This window comes from Bombina bombina, chromosome 3 (genome assembly GCF_027579735.1).
Source record: "Bombina bombina isolate aBomBom1 chromosome 3, aBomBom1.pri, whole genome shotgun sequence".
NCBI lineage: Eukaryota > Metazoa > Chordata > Amphibia > Anura > Bombinatoridae > Bombina > Bombina bombina.
The window spans coordinates 404,432,814-404,453,094 of NC_069501.1; the positions used below are offsets into that span (position 1 = coordinate 404,432,814).

The 20,281-nt window shown below is 39.2% G+C and overlaps 1 protein-coding gene across 2 annotated transcripts in view; it reads right to left on the minus strand.

Annotated features, from left to right (window-relative positions):
- The window catches only part of AP4B1 (adaptor related protein complex 4 subunit beta 1), a 140,169-nt gene that overhangs the window by 37,790 nt on the left and 82,098 nt on the right, over nucleotides 1-20,281 (minus strand). For both annotated transcript variants that reach the window (XM_053706575.1, XM_053706574.1), the window contains exon 7: nucleotides 356-439. In XM_053706575.1, the coding sequence (XP_053562550.1) occupies nucleotides 356-439 (84 nt within the window). The remainder of the gene's footprint in view (nucleotides 1-355; nucleotides 440-20,281) is intronic.

A 20,281-nucleotide genomic window follows, 5' to 3' on the forward strand; every position in this document is an offset into this window, starting at 1 on the left:
GTGGGAGAGTGCTCATGACGGCTCTGAGCCGTCAGCACCAGAGTGAGAAACTCTGTGACGGCTCAGAGCCGTCATTAGCATTCAAAGGGTTAATAACACTGGTAAATATATTATAAGCTTCAGCTTCTTTCAAGCTGATCAAATAGGTTGTGTATAGGGGTAATGTCTGCCACTTTTATGCCTCTTCATTATCCCGTTTTATGATAGTTATAGAAGTCTCACACATGATCTCTTCATAATGATTTGTGACCCATGTCAGCATGTTGGGTCAGATTTGTGCACAAGATCTTTTTATTTTCACTAAAGACAATCAACACTTGATCAAACAGTCTAATGTATTGTTTTGTAAATGTACCTGATGTAATGTGTTCTTGTTTGAACTCAAGTAGGTCTGCTAATGTTTCCACACATTTCTCACTATACATTCTTGCAATGCGACCTGAAAGATAAATTAATATTTGTGTTATCGAACGTAATGTGTGGTATATCGAGTAGGCTTTTTTCATTTTTGAACTTTTACATATAATTTACTTTTTATATACATAAATGCTCCTGAAAACAGATGTACAGGGCAGAAACATTTTAAAAATATTTTGCGAAATCCATAAGAACTTATTAATACTTAGAAACATTCATTATGCATACTAATTTCATCACACAGTTATATCATTTGCATAATTAAGATGCTTTACAGTGCCTGGGAGCAACAGGTTTCCAATATGTTGTACATTTAATAAAATATAATTAAACACCACAAACTGCAATAAAAAATATTTAGGGCTAGATTACAAATTAATTGTGCGCACGTAAACAGGCAAATTCGCCCGTTTACAGGAGAAAACGAAATAACCAGCCATTACAAGTGGCTTGATAATGCTACCGCAAGCTCACGCAAATTAAGCGTAGTGTTTTTTTTTTTTTAAATAAAAAAATGTAGCATTTTTATTTTTTTAAATAATAACTGCACTAAGCAGTTTTATGGGCTTAAAGTGAGCAGGTGTGGGGTTTTAGAAAAAACAAAACATAACAAAACAAAAAAAAAACGGCACTGAAAAGTGCCTTTACATTGCGGTCTATTCCTATAAATGTATATGCTTATTTATACATATATAAACACATAAATATATATTGAAATAAGTTTGAGCAATGGCACTACAAGGGGGCAATCTCCCAATAACATTCATGTAAGAAATACTGAAATTAGTGCTATTACATGTTATACTATAGGGAGGGGTGCTTCACACGACTAAACCATAGGAACAATGTGTGGGAAGAAAAGAGATAATTCCACTAAAGAACGTGTTGTAGCACTCTCTGCCCTGACTACTAGGCAGAAGTTAAAGAAAAATTAAAATATAACTTATTAGTTACACAATAAAATTGGGTAAGAATTTAAATAAAACCATGGAAAGAGAAGTGGGAAAAAGGTAACCCTAAAAATAAGTATTAAAGTGGGACTTTGTGGTCAAATAACCTCCCATAATAATTTGGGTTAAGTTAATACATGGAGCAATAATGAAAAAAATGTGGAGTAATATCTTTAAATCTGATATAATGTCAGAATAAGTCCTCTAATTTTGTATGACCCCTATAGGATTAAAGTAGTGCATCATCCATGCAGTTCAATTCAATCCAAAATTGTGAAGAGTCAAAGTAATATTGTTTGATATAATGTAATGCTAGGATGTTAGGACGCCCACCCAGTTCTACAGGGAAAAGATTATCTCCTTACTACTTAGACGCTTATAGCAACTAGTGTCTGGGATAGTATGCTAATCCACGTGGTTATAGAGTTAACAATTTAAGCAATACTAAGTAACAGACTTAGATACAAAATTTGTAACAAGGACCGGGGTAATGTTGGTGTAGCGTTATGCTTTTACACGTGTATAGTGGCCTGTTTAAAGGTAACAAAGCATAGGTGAATACCACTATTCAGGTCATATGGATATAAGAAACACCCTTGTTTATAGATTATAGTAAGGATAAATTACCAACACAACTGCAAGGACATAGGTGGTAGTTTGCAGTATGGTAGTTTTAAGTTGCTGGTATGGTGAGTTGTTACCTATAACAGATACAATTCATTAACAAAATGTTCAAGTATCCAGAGCACTCTTGCTGTATACATTGATGCAGTTATAGTTAATATTACTGGCAGCTATCTACAAAGTGTCTTGTTACTTTGTTGTGTGTACTTAAATAAATCACTATTCAGCTAAGTATTTATAGCCCTGCAGGGTGTCACTCTTCCTGCATTAGTTATATAGTTCTGTTATAAATAAGCAATGCTTCTCGCCATAGTAACTGCATCAATAGTAGTAATTGCAATATTTGCTGTTAATAGCTGGTATTCGTATAATGTGTTAGATTTTTAAGCTATAAAAGGTCAAAAGCGCTTTTGTTTTGTGCTTATATTACCTATTGCTTCAATACTAGTTGCTTCAAAAGTGGTAATAGCAATATTGGCTGCTGATAACTAATATTAGTATAACGTTTTAGATATTAAAATTACAAAGATTATTAGCGCTTCTATTTTGCGTTAAACACAGAACATAATAACCCTGGTATATATATATTTGTTATATGCCACAGCCTTAACCAACAGTCATACGTTAGAGAACGTATCTTAGTGCTAGCCACGGACAGTTACATATAAGCGGTTATAAAGTAAACATTATTGTGCTCTAATGTTGTAATAATACCACAACTCCTATCCCTTAAAAAAGAGCCCCCATAAGCTCTTGAAAAACTCCCTGATGCGTTTCGCCCCTCTGGGCTTTATCAAAGGCAGCGGGCCACCCGTTGTATGGGAATATAAACCCGGTATAGACCGGAAGTTCCTCCTCTGTCATCTTCTAATAGGAGGACATTGAAGTCTATCATTATTGAAGCCTTGTTCTTATTGGATATCAGTTGAGCACATTAGTCAGCGATTTAAAATGGATTAGGGCATTATAGGTACCTTGCAATTTAAGGTGGATTAAGACCCTGATAGAATATATTCCAATATAAATTACATTTAGTAAGTCATGGTTACCGTTTGCTTTGCCGTATAAGATGTTCGTATATAAAATTTAACACCCACTCTAGTCAACATTCATTTTAAACAAAATGATATGAGCATTTATAATAATGATTGTATGTTATTTAAACTTAGTATATTGACTTTTAAGTAAGTGTTCATGTTATTGTATATATGTGCCAATTTTATAAAGTGATTAAATTTGTATGAGATTATCACTCACTTTTAACTAGAGTTGCCATGTAATCCATTGGCATTCACTATCTAGTGTGATTGTGCCAGTATTCTGATAGTTTTACAGTTATATTCAGATATTAAATTGCCAATCCTATCTACCCCCTGCCTAAATGTATTCCCTTATCAGGGAATACCTGAATATTGATAAATCGAGTTATTATTCCATATGAATTATGTATTTATGATATCTAGGATAATGGAGTGTGTGATACTAACTTAATATATATGTGTAGAGTGTGTTGTGTCCAATTTGGAGTGCAAATATCGCCATTACAAAAGTGCTCCACTCGTAATCTAGACCTTAATAAAGTAAGTGAGCTTCACAACTATTATTAATGGACAAAAACACACAAACTAGATTTAAAAGGAGACACGAAACAAATAGTCACTAATGGTAAATGTAGAGCCACAAAATACCAGTGTGCCTTGCAAAGGGTGAAGACTATGTATACATTACAGTAGGACTCAAAAACATCATACTTTTACTATCATATAAAACCAATAAATTACATATTGAAATAAAAACATGCAGTAAAATGTTATAGTTTAATTGCATTGAAATTGTAATGAAATTGTTTTGCAAAAATTGTATTTTATGGAAAAAACAAAATGTTTGCTTACCTGATAAATTAATTTCTTTCACATTAGTAAGAGTCCATGAGCCATTACTCCTAGGATTCAACTCCTGGCCACTAGGGGGAAGCAAAGATTCCCAAAGCTCTAAGAGCACTTAATTCCTCCCACCTCTCTGGTATTCTAGTCTGATATATAGCCAAGAAAGGAGAAGTAGAAAGGTAGGAAAAGATAAAGTAGGAAAAATGAGGTGCAGACTAAAACTGCCGCCAGAAAAAAATAATAATAATAATATTTTTTTATCATCAGGTATGCATAAATGTTGTTTTCTTTCATATGGTGGTGAGAGTCCACAAGCCATTACTCCTGGGAACTAATACCTAAGCTGTGGAGTCCACAAGTAATTGGGAAGGGCAAAAATACTAAAGGCAAGCACCGAATTACCAGACACTGCTGCCTGAAGGACTTTCCTACCAAACACATTAAAGTGGTAGAATTTAGGGAAAGTATGTCACGGCCTTGCAAATTACAAAACTGATCTAGAAAAATTAGCAATACTGCGTTTTGTAAAAAACTACCCCACCTCAAAGAAAAATAAAATTTATGCTTACTTATAAATTAATTTCCTTCTTGGCAGTGAAGGTCCACAAAAACATTTATAACCTATGGGAAATACTATACCTGGCCACCAGGAGGAGGCAAAGACACCCCAAAACAGAACATTGAAATATCCCTCACACTTCCCCCACCTCCCCAGTAATTCAAGCTGAGGATAAGGAAAAGAAGAGAGATAAAAGAGGTGTAGAGGTGCCACGACTGCCAACACTACACTGAATCAGGGCGGGTTTGTGGACCCTCACTGCCAAGAAGGAAATTAATTTAACAGGTAAGCATACATTTTATTTTTCTTCTAATGTCAGTAAGGGTCCACGAAAACTATGGGAAATCAATACCCAAGCTAAGGAGAACACGAATGTTAGGGAGGGAGAGTGGAGAAGGCAGAATTATTACTAGACACCACATTTTGTAGATCCTTTTCCCAAATAATGCCTCTTCTAAGGCAAAAACAACAATCAAGAGACAAGAGAAAATAAAACCATAAAGCATCCCTACAGACCTTAACAACTGAAACCTCAGACGAGAAGACTCAAGAAGGAGATGCCACACGGAAGAAATAGCCATAAGACAAGATACAGGCAGCTGGCCCCCTTTCTGATAAGTCATGTGAAGCAGAATTCGAAGCCAGAAAGAAGAAAACCAGCTGAGGTCTTCTACCCTATTACGCGTCGCTTACCAGAAAAAAAAAAAAAGACAAACAAAGGGGATGACTGACGAAAATCCAGGGCAGCAAGACCACATCCAGTATGTGCACAAACCGATCCTTGGGGAAAAACAAAACGGAGCTGACTAAAGAGACAGACAGAAGAAACAGGTGGATGATGAGGAAAGAAATGACCTGGGTAAAATTCACAGATGTGTCCCCAATACCTCTTATTGGAATAAAATTACCAAGAAAGGACACAAAGAAGATCATACAAATCTGACACTCTGTGAGCAGAGAGGCAAAAAGACAAAAGATCACTACCCAAGTGAGCATCTTGATATCAACAAAAAGCATAGTGTCAGGGTGCCATGAATCAGACTGAGACAAGAAGTGCAAAAATAATCACACCTTTATTAATAGCAAAAAATAATAAAAAGTCCACAAGTCAAATAACAAGCCAGGAAACAAAACCAGAACTGGTAGTCAGACGAGCCGAGTCAGGAGCCAAAGCGAATAGTCAGACGAGCCAGAATCAGGAACAAGGAGAACAGCAGAGTCAGGAACAAGCCAGGGATCAGGAACCAGGAGGGACGTCAGACAGCCAGGTAATACACAGGAGCTCTCACAAACAGGTCTGAGACAACGCAAGGGCAAAGCATACTGAACAGAGGCCCTTTAAATAATAAGTGATGACATCACAATTCTGAGACTGCATCCTGTCTCTCACAGATGATGTACACCAGTCTGGCCATAAAAGGAAGTGCAGGAAATGAGCAGCATCACACAGTATGCACCAGAGTCAGGAAGAGAGGTGAGTAAAATGGCTGCCAGCAGCACACGGCAAACAGATCAGGGAAAAAACCCTGACACATAGGCTTTAATTGAAACCAGATTTAGACACACCAAGTTGGACTAGGGCACCTCTTATTGTTCTATTGTATTTCCAAGGTATATATTTACCCTAATTCCGATATTTCACAAGTTAGAGGAGTGGTGCTAGCATTAATCTCAAGTTGCTTGTTAACGGCATATCTTAAATATATAGAAACCAAGTTATGAAATTAAATGATAAAATAATTTCAAATTACTATATGTAAACTATGAGTACAATTCCCAATACCGGTGTAACTTATGAGTACAATTCCCAATACCGGCTAGTTAAAAAACTACTGACATTCTTTGATGGTATAAACACAGTGGACAAGTACAAAGTAATCACTAAAGATCAAGCACAAACACACATCTCTATAGTGGTGTGTCCCTTCAGGACAAATATCAGCTAACTAAAGAAAGTACATTTCTGGGCGAATTTCAAATACATATATGTATACAACTTATACAAATTGACAAAACAACCCCATGTTTGAAACCAACATAGTATCAATATCACAATAACGTGATGGCTATAAACATCCAATCACCTCTCACATAAATTCTATAAGATATCAGGATTACACTATATGGACATCCTAGCTAAGATTAAACAACAGCTATACTAACTGGTGTCTATAACTATTTTAGGACTAAAAATCTCAATTTTCACTATAAGTATTTAAACTTATACCATGTTATAGAATATAATTCAAAATCATTTCAGTGGAAAACAAGTCCTAATGCTATTAGTCTAAATCAATACCAATATTTGCTACAAAAACTGATAAAGGTATACAACAATTAATTGTATCACTATATTGTCTCAATTACATGAAAGATAACAAAATAGGGCCAGACAGTATTAACTAAAGAGACAAGATACACTATAACAGCCACATTGCTCATGATATGGATTTTAATATTGTATTTTACCCATCTTTTAAAATAATTAATAAAGGTTATATTTTAATTGTTTTTCTTTTTTCTGCCCTTATATTAGTCTGGGCAAAGAGTGCTACCCAAGCATTTTCTCTCTGTGGAACCTAGTTCCATATACTTTTTGTTTAATTGAAACTAGTCGAAGAACACCAAAACCAAAGACAAGGCTCCATGGAGGAGCAACGGAAAAGAAACCAAGTCTAAGACTAGTCATAGATGGAACCACACATGACCAGCTGGCCAAATGAGCCAAATGGCGAGAAACAGGACAGAACAAGGTAGAGCTCTGACCCTTAAGAGAAAAACAAACCGGTCTTTCTCCAGACCAATCCGCAGGAACTGTAGGATACAAGGAATCCCCACCTAAGATAAGAAAATCGTTGCCCCAGAACACACTGTCTGAGCATACAGAACCGTAGAAGTCTCAGAGGTCAAAGAGTAAACGGCACTAACGTCCAAAAGCCGCAATTATAAGACCTACTACTGCCAGAATTAAGCCACTGACTGATAGAAATATATGACAGGAAGCCCTGAATCTCTCCTTGAGTAGATCTATATGACATACATGACTTAGATAGAACAAAGATAATGTACAGAAATACCTTTCTCTAAAGTGGCTGACAGAATAGGATTCTAGATACTGGCCAGAATAATACTTGTGACAGTTGTTGCTAAAGTTAAATATAGAGTCTGAGACATAAAGAAGTCGACAAACAACAAAGTGGAAGAGTATTAAAAAAAACAACTAACCGCCCACAATAAGAATAAAAAAAAATAAATAAAAAAAAAAATAACCGCCCACACGAAGTATTAAACAAAAAAACAAGGAAAAAAAACCTGCCTTACTTTTCATTAAAAATAAACCAAGACCCCCCCCCCTACCCACCAAACCCCCCAAGATAAAAAAACACTAATAAACCTAAACTACCTATTGCCCCTAAAGGGGCATTTGTATGGGTATTGCCCTTAAAAAGGCATTCAGCTCTTTTTTACTGCCCTTAAAAGGGCATTCAGCTCTTTTTCAAATTACCCAAAAAACCCTAACAATTTTTTTTTTTAAAAACACCCAAAAAAAAAAAAAAAAAAAACTAACACTAAAGCCCCAAATAGGTAGTCACGGTTCCTGAAGTCCGGCGGAAAAGGTCTTCTTCCAGACGGGTCCATCACCTTAATCCACAGCGAAGGCGGCGCAGAGTGGAGATCCAAAGCGGTGTTCCCAGATGTGGCAATCCTCGGCGGCGGCGATCCTCTGCGGCGGTCTCCAGCGGTGTGGAGGCTCCTCTTCATGCGATCGTCCGCCGCGCACTGAAGATTAAATGCAAGGTTCCCCCGTATTTATTGGGGTATCTTGCATTCCTATTGGTTGACATTTTCACATCAGCCAATAGGATGATAGCAACTGAAATCTTATTGGCTGGTGAACAGCCAATAGGATGAGAGCAACTGAAATCTTATTGGCTGGTGAACAGCCAATACGATTTCAGTTTCTCTCATCCTATTGGCTGTTCACCAGGCAATAAAATTTCACTTGCTTTAGTGTTAGTTTTTTTTTAAAATTTTTGGGGGGTTTTATTATTTTTTTAATTAGGTTTTTTTTGGGCAATTTGAAAAAGAGCTGAATGCCCTTTTAAGGGCAGTAAAAAAGAGCTGAATGCCCTTTAGGGGCAATGGGTAGTTTAGGTTTATTAGTGTTAGTTTTTTTTGGGGGGGGGGGTTGGTGGTGGGGGGTTTTAATGTTAGAGGGGGGCTTAGTAATTATTTTAGGTAAAAGAGCTGTTTAACTTAGGGCAATGCCCTACAAACGACCCTTTTAAGGGCTATTGGTAGTTTAGATTAGAGTTTTATTTTGGGGTGTCTTTTTTTTTTTAAAAGGGGGATTGATGAACAGAGGGATAGGACTGGATAGGTATATTTCTTTCATTAAACATTTTGGCCTGTGTACACAGGCTTTACCACTAGTTACACATAATGGTAATAAACCTTCCTATACGTATAACACCTATATAAGATAAGCATGGATAAAAACTGTCCATTGCAAGAAATCCCTAGATATGACAATCTTCCATATAAGCGATAAGATGGTAGACACTGGCATTGCTTGGTATCAGAGATGCCGATAACACGGATAATGCTATGAAAAGAAAAAAGGTTTCAGCTTTGGGATTCAATAAACCTTTAGAAACGTTTATTTACAAAAAGGAAATAAGTACATAGGATAATATTCGAAATTAAAAAGGTCCAAACATTCAGACAAATAAATATGGTCACAATATTGAAAGGCTGATAGCTCACTAGGCCTATGAGAATATCAATAATCCCTGGAAAGATCCACAATCCACAGAAAAGATTATTTGTCATCATAAAGATTCCTGATAAGAGTCTTTGAGAAAAAAAAGAGTAAACCTTAAAGCAAAATAAATAAATATGATATAAGCATGTGCAATGCTAAAAATGTTCATATATATCTGTTATATAGAAAAAAATGACCACATGAGCATCAAATGTGGAGACTCATGAGATACCAAGAAATCAACATGACAGCAAATTCTACAGCAGAAAATGAGCAGTTATACTGTTAATAAATTCCATACATATATGACTTCTTACAGCAGAGTAAAAGATATTAGGCCACTCTAATGCTAATAATGTCCCACATTTGTTTGCTTTGTGCATTCAAATAAAGAGAAACGAACAGACACAATGTTAATAAGCATCACACATAAATATGGAACCTTTACAGTAGAATAAGAGAGATGAAGCATCTATCTGATAACAAAGTACCCCATATCTCTGGAGAGTATATAAAAGAGAGAGACTGAGAATATGAAATGAACATAATCTCCATTCATATAAGTCTTCTTTCACAGTATAAGAGAGTAAATCTCTGGTCACACTATAAAGTACCATATATATAACTCTTTTGCATTAGAAAAAAAATTGTACTGCTACTAATTACAATACCAACATATTTTTTTACAGTAGAAATAAGCAGGAGGAGACAACTTACATGCTATTAATAGGCTATCAATATATATATATATAGGATTGCAGTGTGATAGAAATAAGTGATTAAGTTTCTGTAATGTTACTAATCACCATACTGATAAATTCCTTTACAGTAGAAATAAGCAGAAGGAAACATCTTACATAATATGCATATGCTATAACGTATAGTTCTGCAGAGTGATAGAAATAAGTAAGTCTTTGCAATGTTACTAATCACCGTACTGATATATTACAGCAGCATCCTACATGTATATATATATATATATATATATATATATATATATATATATAATAGAAAGATGTGATTAAGTCCCTGCAATGTTACTAATTACCCTTTTCAACAGAAAAAATAATCAAGAGGAAGTATCGCGCATAACATTTATATGCTATTAACAAAGTTCCTCTAAATGGAAAAAATAAAAAAGATTAAAACTCTGAAACATTACTTCCACATAAAATACCATATTTCTTTTGTGCATAGAAATAAAAGAAATTAGGCTAAGAAAGTATAAACAGTGGTAAAGATAAAAAAATACATGTTATATACCAGAAATTATCCTGAACATATAACAAATAAATATGGTTCTGACTGTAAAATATAGAGATGACTGTCAGGAAGATCTCTACTGCTACATTAAAATTATATATCAGAAACAGTAAGAGCATAGGCAATAAATATGGCTGATTCTTACTGCTACATTAACAGAGTAGTAAATAAAAGAAAATTTATGCTTACCTGATAAATTTGTTTCTTTTTAGACACGATGAGTCCACAAATGTCATCCTTACTTGTGGGATTACGCCTCCTGGTCAGCAGGAGGAGGCAAAGAGCACCACAGCAGAGCTGTATATATAGCTCCTCCCTTCCCTCCCACTCCAATCATTCGACCGAAGTTAGGAAGAGAAAGGAAAAGCCAAGGTGCAGAGGTGTCTGAAGTTTAACAAAAAATAACAACCTGTCTCAAAGAACAGGGCGGGCCGTGGACTCATCATGTCTAAAAAGAAACAAATTTATCAGGTAAGCATAAATTTTCTTTTCTTTTTAAAGACACGGTGAGTCCATGGATTTCATCCTTACTTGTGGGATACAATACCAAAGCTACAGTACACGGATGAAAAGGGAGGGACAAGACAGGGAACCTAAACGGAAGGCACCACTGCTTGAAGAACCTTTCTCCCAAAAACAGCCTCAGCCGAGGCAAAAGTATCAAATTTGTAAAATTTAGAAAAAGTGTGAGGAGAAGACCAAGTTGCAGCCTTGCAAATCTATTCAACAGAAGCATCATTTTTGAATGCCCATGAGGAAGCAACTGCCCTAGTGGAATGAGCCGTAATTCGATCAGGAGGCTGCTGTCCAGCAGTCTCATATGCAAAACGGATGATACTCTTCAGTCAAAAGGAAAGAGAGGTAGCCATAGCTTTCTGACCCTTACGTTTCCCTAAAAAAATTACAAACAAAGAAGACGATTGACGAAAGTCCTTAGTCGCTTGTAAGTAGAACTTTAAAGCATGTACTACGTCCAAATTGTGTAACAGACGTTCCTTCTTAGAAGAAGAATTAGGAAACAAAGAAGGCACCACAATCTCCTGATTAATATTCTTATTTGAAACAACCTTAGGAAGAAACCCAGGTTTAGTACATAACACCACCTAATCCGAATGAAAAATAAGGTAAGGAGAATTATATTGCAAAGCCGAAAGCTCAGATACTCTTCAAGCAGAAGAAATCGCAACCAGAAATAAAACTTTCCAAGATAATAACTTAATATCTACGGAATGCATAGGTTCAAACGGAACCCCTTGAAGAACTCTAAGAACTAAATTCAAACTCCAAGGAGGAGCAATAGATCTAAACACAGGCCTGATTCTAGTCAGAGCCTGACAAAAAGACTGCACATCTGGAACATCTGCCAAATGCTTATGTAACAAAATAGATAAAGCAGAGTTCTGTCCCTTTAAAGAACTTGCTGATAACCCCTTCTCCAATCCTTCTTGGAGAAAAGACAAAATCCTGGGAATCCTAACCCTACTCCATGAGTAGCCTTTGGATTCACACCAATAAAGATATTTGCGCCATATCTTATGGTAAATTTTCCTAGTAACAGGCTTACGTGACTGAATTAAGGCATCTATGACCGAATCAGAAAAACCGCGCCTGGATAAAATTAAGTGTTCAATCTCCAAGCAGTCAGCTGCAGAGAAACTAGATTTGGGTGATGAAAGGGACCCTGAATGAGAAGGTCCTTCCTCAATGGAAGTTTCCACGGTGGTCGAGATGGCATGTGCACCAGATCGGCATACCAAATCCTGCGAGGCCACGCAGGGGCAATGAGGATCACCGATGTTCTCTCCTGTTTGATTCAAGCAATCACCCGGGGAAGGAGAGCAAACGGAGGGAATACATATGATGGGCTGAAAGACCAAGGAACTGCCAATGCATCTATCAGCTCGGCCTGGGGATTCCTGGACCTGGACCCGTATCTTGGAAGCTTGGCATTATGACGAGACGCCATAAGGTCCAACTCTGGCCGACCCCATCTGAGAATCAGGTTTGAAAATAGTTCCCACTCTCCCGGATGAAAATGTCTGCCTGCTCAGAAAATCTGCCTCCCAGTTTTCCACCCCTGGGATGTAGATCGCCGACAGATGGCAAGAATGAGTCTCCGCCCACTGAATTATTTTGGCCACTTCAGTCATCGCTAAGGAACTCCTTGTTCCTCCCTGATGATTGATGTAAGCCACTGTCGTTATGTTGTCCAAGTGAATCTGATGAATTTGACTGAGGCCAACTGAGGCCAGGCCCGAAGCGCATTGAATATCGCCCTCAACTCTAGGATGTTGATGGGAAGGAGAGATTCTGCTTGCGTCCATACTCCTTGAGTTCCAGACTGCTCCCCATCCTAACAGGCTGGCATCCGTTGTCACAATCACCCACGAGGGTCTGCAAAAGCATGTCCCCTGGGATAGATGATCCGGCGACAACCACCATAGAAGAGATTCCCTCGTCTCCTGATCCAAAGTTATTTGAGGAGACAAACCTGTATAATCTCCATTCCACTGCCTGAGCATGCTTAGCTGCAGAGGCCTGAGATGAAAACAGCAAACGGTACGATGTCCATTGCCGCCACCATCAATCCGATTACCTCCATACACTGAGCCACTGACGGCCGAGGATTGGACTGAAGGGCTCGACATGTATCCAGAATTTTTAATTTTCTTAACTCCGTCAGAAAAATCTTCTTTGAAATAGAGTCAATTAGAGTTCCCGATTTACCTTCCACCCGTGAGTTCTCAGGAAGGATAGAACAATGTCAGTATGGAACCTTGCTAGTTGATAGGATGACGCCTGGATCAGAATATCGTTCAGATAAGATGCCACCGCAATGCCCCGCGGCCTTAGAACAAGCCAGTAGAGACCCCAGAACTTTTGTGAAAATTCTGGGTGCCATGGCCAGACCGAAAGGGAGGGCTACAAACTGAAAATGTTTGTACAGAAAGGCAAACCTCAGGAACCTGTGATGATCTCTGTGGATAGGAACATGAAGATATGCATCCTTTAGATCCACTATTGTCATAAATTGACCCTCCTGGATCAATGGAAGAATGGTAAGAATAGTTTCAATCTTGAAAGATGGAACTCTGAGAAACTTGTTTAGACTCTTGAGGTCCAAAATAGGTCTGAAAGTTCCCTCTTTTGGGAACCACAAACAGGTTTGAATAAAACACCTGTCCCTGTTCCTGAATTGGAACAGGACAGATCACTCCCATGGAGGAGAGGTCTCTTACACAACTTAAGAACGCCTCTCTTTTTATCTGGTCTACAGATAATCGTGAAAGAAGAAACCTTCCTCTGGGGGAAGAATTTCTGAACTCCAATTTGTATCCTTGAGACACTATTTCTATTGCCCAGGGATCCTGAACGTCTCGTATCCAAGCCTGGATGAAGAAGGAAAGTCTGCCCCTACTAGATCCGGTCCCGGATCGGGGGCCAGCCCTTCATGCTGACTTGGGAGCAGCAGCAGGCTTCTTGGATCAATTATCTTGATCATTTGGTTATCTGATACCTGGATAGCATATTGGCAGCGTTTTTCTTCAATTATAAAGATTTTTCTCTTCTTTTGTTTTTCTTCTCCCCTCTCTCTTTTTTATCTTAATTGAATATATAAATGTCAAATCCTGTTGTTATATCTAGTTTTGTTATATTAGAAAATTTGTAAACACTGTATGTGAGGCTATCTTTGAATTTGTATATATATGCTTGTTTTCTACATATATGTGCATAATATATTGTTATATTATTCAGCTCTAACTACACAGTGTTTTTTTTCGCAAAATTGCATATCTTCACAAGTATATCCATTATTTTATGTTTTACTATTGTCTGATCTGTAGCACTCTTTGAGGACACAGACTTTGAAGTATTACATTTATGTTACACCTGTTTTCTATTCTGATTGTGATACAGGGTGTTTTGATTGGTGCTCTGTCCCTTTAAGTGCTACAGCAGATTTCACTTGTCTAACAGCTTCTATGATTAAGCGCTAGTCTGCGCGAAACATGTAAGTCTGCTGTTTCCCTCCCTGGTCTGTTGTGTCATGTTTATGGCTTTTGCTTTTTGTCTACCATTCATTTTTTTATTTGGAATAACTACCTCTTTATACAGTAGCTCAGTAGCCGCCTGTTTTCTTCTTTGCTGTTTTGTGGTTGTCCACCGCTTCCTTGGGCTGGCTCCACACTTTCCCCTTCTTTTGAGTGGGTCTGTTTCTTTCTCTTTCCACTTACCCGACGGACGTTTCCTGCAGCAGCACCCTCTCTACTATACGAGGCTTCTTGGATTGTTTACCCTTGTTCCAAGACTGGTTGGGTCTCCAGGACTTGGATTGAGAATAGTTCCCTTCCTGTTTAGAGAAAGAAGAAGGGGGGATTCCCTTGAAATTTCGAAAGGAACGAAAATTACTCTATCGGCCTCTCTGTTTCGATTTTTTATCCTGAGGGAGGAGATGACCCTTGCCTCCCGTGATGTCAGAAATATTTTCCTTCAAGTCAGGTCCGAACAGGGTCTTCCCCTTGTAAGGAATAGCCAAAAGTTTATACTTGGATGACACATCCGCAGACCAAGACTTCAACCATAAGGCTCTACGTGCTAAGATGGAAAAACCCGAACTCTTAGCCGCCAATTTAGTAATCTGCAGAGAAGCATCTGTAATAAACGAATTAGCTAATTTAAGAACTTTAATCCGATCATGTATCTCCTCCAAAGAAGTCTCAGTCTTAAGAGACTCTTCCAGAGCATCAAACCAGTAAGCAGCCGCACTGGTAACTGTAACAATGCAAGCCGCCGGTTGTAATAGCAACCCCTGGTGAACATAGATCTTCTTAAGGAGACCCTCCAACTTCTTATCCATAGGGTCTTTAAAAGCACATCTATCCTCAATAGGAATAGTAGTTTATTTAGCCAAAGTAGAAATAGACCCTCCACCTTAGGGACCGTCTGCCACGAGTCCCTAATAGTGTCAGCTATAGGGTACATCTTCTTAAAAACAGGAGAAGGAGAGAAGGGGATACCTGGTCTCTCCCATTTCTTGGCAATCATTTCTGAAGTTCTCTTGGGAACTGGAAAAACATCAGAATAAGAAGGGACTTCTAGGTATCTGTCCAGCTTACTCAATTTCTCTGGAGGAACCACTATTGCGTCACAGTCGTCCAGAGTAACCAAAACCTCCATCAATAATAAACGGAGGTGTTCAAGTTTGAACCTGAAAGAAACCACTTCTGAATCCGTCAGTGGTAAAGCACTTCCTGAATCAGAAAGTTCACCTTTGGAGAGGACCTCCATACCCTCCAATTCAGAGCCCTGAGAGGGTACATCTGAGATAGCCATCAAGGCATCAGAAGTTGCATTGACCACTTGGTTTTCCTTCCTCTTGCGTTTGCCTTGAAATACGGGAAAGGCAGATAATGCATCGGAAAGTGTAGATGACATAACTGCAGCTATGTCCTGTAATGTAATCGCAGCAGAAACTGCAGAGGTACTTGGCTCCGCTTGAGCGGGCGTTAAGAGCTGTGACGCTTGGGGAGAAAGCTGTGGCATGCTCTGTATCTCATCATTAGAACCCTGAGAAACATCCGCTTTTGTAAATTTTTTATCAAAGAAAATTTGCTCTCTAAAGTGTAATGCTCTCAATGCATGAGGGATGCAGGAGGTTCCACATTGGCATTCAAACACATGGAACATTCTGAAGATCTTCCATGATAAAATAAAGCAAAGCAAAATTCTTGGTCTTTAAATATATAAACCGATAATTTAAATCAGAAAGTATATAATAACAGCACTAATATAAATGCGGACTGATAAAACCCTCTGAAACAGAGAGTATACTGTGCATTTAAAAGTTAAAAGGCTAACATTTTTACTGCACCAGAAAAACTGACAGAATATCCTATATATCTGTAATTAAACTAAATGACAAAAAGGCACCTCTTCGCATCAACAGCTCTGCTGAGGCGCCTACCTGCCCTCCACTGTACACCGACCACTCAAAACCGTACTTTAGAACGCTCAAGACCGCTTGCTTTCTACTGTCAACCATGCGGTCCTAGCAAACACCTGATAACCATGCAAGTCGCTCTGCAAGGAGGCTTACTGCACGCCGGATGCCGAGACTCCGTAGAAGAAATAACTGCGCGGCTGAGCGCGCGAAAGTTAACCTCGCCCTTCATTGGCGTCATAACAGACCTTCCAGCTAAACCATGCTTATGTTGCGCACAAACTATTTGCCAGTCAATGTAAAATATTCTCAACTAGGAACTCAGTAAAAATACACAACCTTCCACCGGAGCCCTAATTTACAGCTCTGATTAATAAAAAGGTCCCCAGCGTCTCGCCCACAGCACCAACACACCGGGTTATTTAGGTAGTAAAAGCCCATATTAAATAACAGACCCAGCAAACTTTTAGCAGTGCCGGTTGTCATGATTTATGAAAGCCAAATGTTTCTGAGCAATGAGGGAAGTCATGATATAAGAATCTATTTCCCCACTATCAGATAGGTAGGTATACAGTCGCTTCTGAGGTAATTTCATGTCCCAGAAAAATAAAGGACTGCACTTACCTCTATGCTGAGCGACAGCATGACAGGTCTCACAGGATCAAGAGGTCTTCTCCCTCCTGCAGTTCTGTGGACACATACAGGGCCTTAGTTAATATTTGCTAAGACCATCATCTGAAGGGCAGCACTCAGTATGAGAGGCGCAGTGAGAGTTATGTCCCACCAGTTCCCATTGCTTTAAAGCCACCTGTAGCTCTACTCTAGAGTCTGACAAGGAATACAGCTACACCCTATAATAAAATAGCACTCACTGGTACCATTTTAAAAATAAAAAACTCTTGATTGCAGAATCTAAACTAACACCTCACTTTACCTCTTCCTATCCCTAACACAGGCAAAGAGAATGACTGGGGTGGGAGGAAAGGGAGGAGCTATATATACAGCTCTGCTGTGGTGCACTTTGCCTCCTCCTGCTGACCAGGAGGCGTAATCCCACAAGTAAGGATGAAATCCGTGGACTCATCGTGTCTTTAAAAAGAAACTAAACAAGGCACTAAGTGATTCCTGAATAAAAGCAAACATCAAAGAATTTCTGTAAAACAGTAATTCTCCGAGACAAATTGAATACTGAACAGTATAAAAACCATACATGGAACTGTACACATAACAGTGCACAAAAATATATCCCAATATTGAGCTCCAATAGACTAGATCGCTAGACTTGTAATGATCCAATCTAACCTGGCTGTCAGCTGAAGACAACATCATCTCATGTGGTCCACTAACAGAGGGAGCATGCCAAACAAGGCTGCCTGAAGTGGGAAAAGCTGATAGCCTGCGCTCCATTATGGCAGAGAAAAAACATAATTTATGCTTACCTGATAAATTTATTTCTCTTGTGGTGTATCCAGTCCATGGATCATCCATTACTTGTGGGATATTCTCCTTCCAAACAGGAAGTTGCAAGAGGATCACCCACAGCAGAGCTGTCTATATAGCTCCTCCCCTAACTTCCACCCCCAGTCATTCGACCGAAGACAAGCAAGAGAAAGGAGAAACTATAGGGTGCAGTGGTGACTGTAGTTTAAAAATAAAAAACACCTGCCTTAAAATGACAGGGCGGGCCGTGGACTGGATACACCACAAGAGAAATACATTTATCAGGTAAGCATAAATTATGTTTTCTCTTGTAAGGTGTATCCAGTCCACGGATCATCCATTACTTGTGGGATACCAATACCAAAGCTAAAGTACACGGATGAAGGGAGGGACAAGGCAGGTACTTAAACGGAAGGTACCACTGCCTGTAAAACCTTTCTCCCAAAAATAGCCTCCGAAGAAGCAAAAGTATGAAAGTATGAAGCGAAGACCAAGTCGCCGCCTTGCAAATCTGTTCAACAGAAGCCTAATTTTTAAAGGCCCATGTGGAAGCCACAGCTCTAGTAGAATGAGTTGTAATCCTTTCAGGAGGCTGCTGGCCAGCAGTCTCATAAGCCAAGCGTATTATACTCCTCAGCCAAAACGAAAGCGAGGTTGCCGAAGCCTTTTGGCCTTTCCTCTGTCCAGAGTAGACAACAAACAAAGCAGATGTTTGACGAAAATCTTTAGTAGCTTGAAAGTAAAACTTTAAAGCACGAACCACGTCAAGATTGTGTAAAAGACGTTCCTTCTTTGAAGAAGGATTAGGACACAATGACGGAACAACAATCTCCTGATTGATATTCTTATTAGATACCACCTTAGGTAAAAACCCAGGTTTGGTACGCAAAACTACCTTATCTGCATGGAAGATCAGATAAGGGGAATCACATTGTAAGGCAGCTAACTTGGAAACTCTACGAGCCGAGGAAATGGCTACCAAAAAAAGAACTTTCCAAGATAAAAGCTTGATATCTATGGAATGAAGAGGTTCAAACGGAACCCCTTGAAGAACTTTAAGAACTAAATTTAAACTCCATGGCGGAGCAACAGGTTTAAACACAGGCTTGATTCTAACTAAAGCCTGACAAAATGCCTGAACGTCTGGAACATCCGCCAGACGCTTGTGCAAAAGAATAGACAGAGCAGAAATCTGTCCCTTTAAGGAACAAGCTGACAATCCTTTTTCCAATCCTTCTTGGAGAAAAGATAATATCATGGGAATCCTGACTTGGATTCACACCAATAAAGATATTTACGCCATATCTTATGATAGATTTTCCTGGTGACAGGCTTTCGTGCCTGAATTAAGGTATCAATGACTGACTCGGAGAAGCCACGCTTTGATAAAATCAAGCGTTCAATCTCCAGGCAGTCAGTCTCAGAGAAATTAGATTTGGATGGTTGAAAGGACCCTGAAGTAGAAGGTCCTGTCTCAGAGGCAGAGTCCAAGGTGGAAAGGATGACATGTCCACTAGATCTGCATACCAAGTCCTGCATGGCCACGCAGGCACTATCAAGATCACCGATGCTCTCTCCTGCTTGATTTTGGCAATCAGACGAGGGAGCAGAGGAAACGGTGGAAACACATAAGCCAGGTTGAAGGACCTAGGCGCTGCTAGAGCATCTATCAACGTTGCCTTGGGATCCCTGGACCTGGATCCGTAACAAGGAAGTTTGGCGTTCTTGCGAGACGCCATGAGATCCAGTTCTGGTTTGCCCCAACGAAGAATCAATTGTGCAAACACCTCCGGATGGAGTTCCCACTCCCCCGGATGAAAAGTCTGTCGACTTAGAAAATCCGCCTCCCAGTTCTCTACACCTGTGATATGGATAGCTGATAGGTGGCAAGAGTGAATCTCTGCCAGCGAATTATCTTTGAGACTTCCAACATCGCTAGGGAACTCCTTGTTCCCCCTTGATGGTTGATGTAAGCCACAGTCGTGATGTTGTCCGACTGAAATCTGATGAACCTCATTGTCGCTAGCTGAGGCCAAGCCTGAAGAGCATTGAATATCGCTCTTAGTTCCAGAATGTTTATTGGAAGGAGGGTCTCCTCCTGAGTCCACGATCCCTGAGCCTTCAGGGAGTTCCAGACTGCCCCCCAGCCTAGAAGGCTGGCATTTGTCGTTACAATTGTCCAATCTGGCCTGCGAAAGGTCATACCTTTGGACAGATGGACTCGAGATAGCCACCAGAGAAGAGAATCCCTGGTCTCTTGAACCAGATTTAGTAGAGGGGACAAATCTGTGTAATCCCCATTCCACTGACTGAGCATGCAGAGTTGCAGCGGTCTGAGATGTAGACGGGCAAATGGCACTATGTCCATTGCCGCTACCATTAAGCCGATTACTTCCATACACTGAGCCACCGAAGGGTGAGGAGTGGAATAAAGAA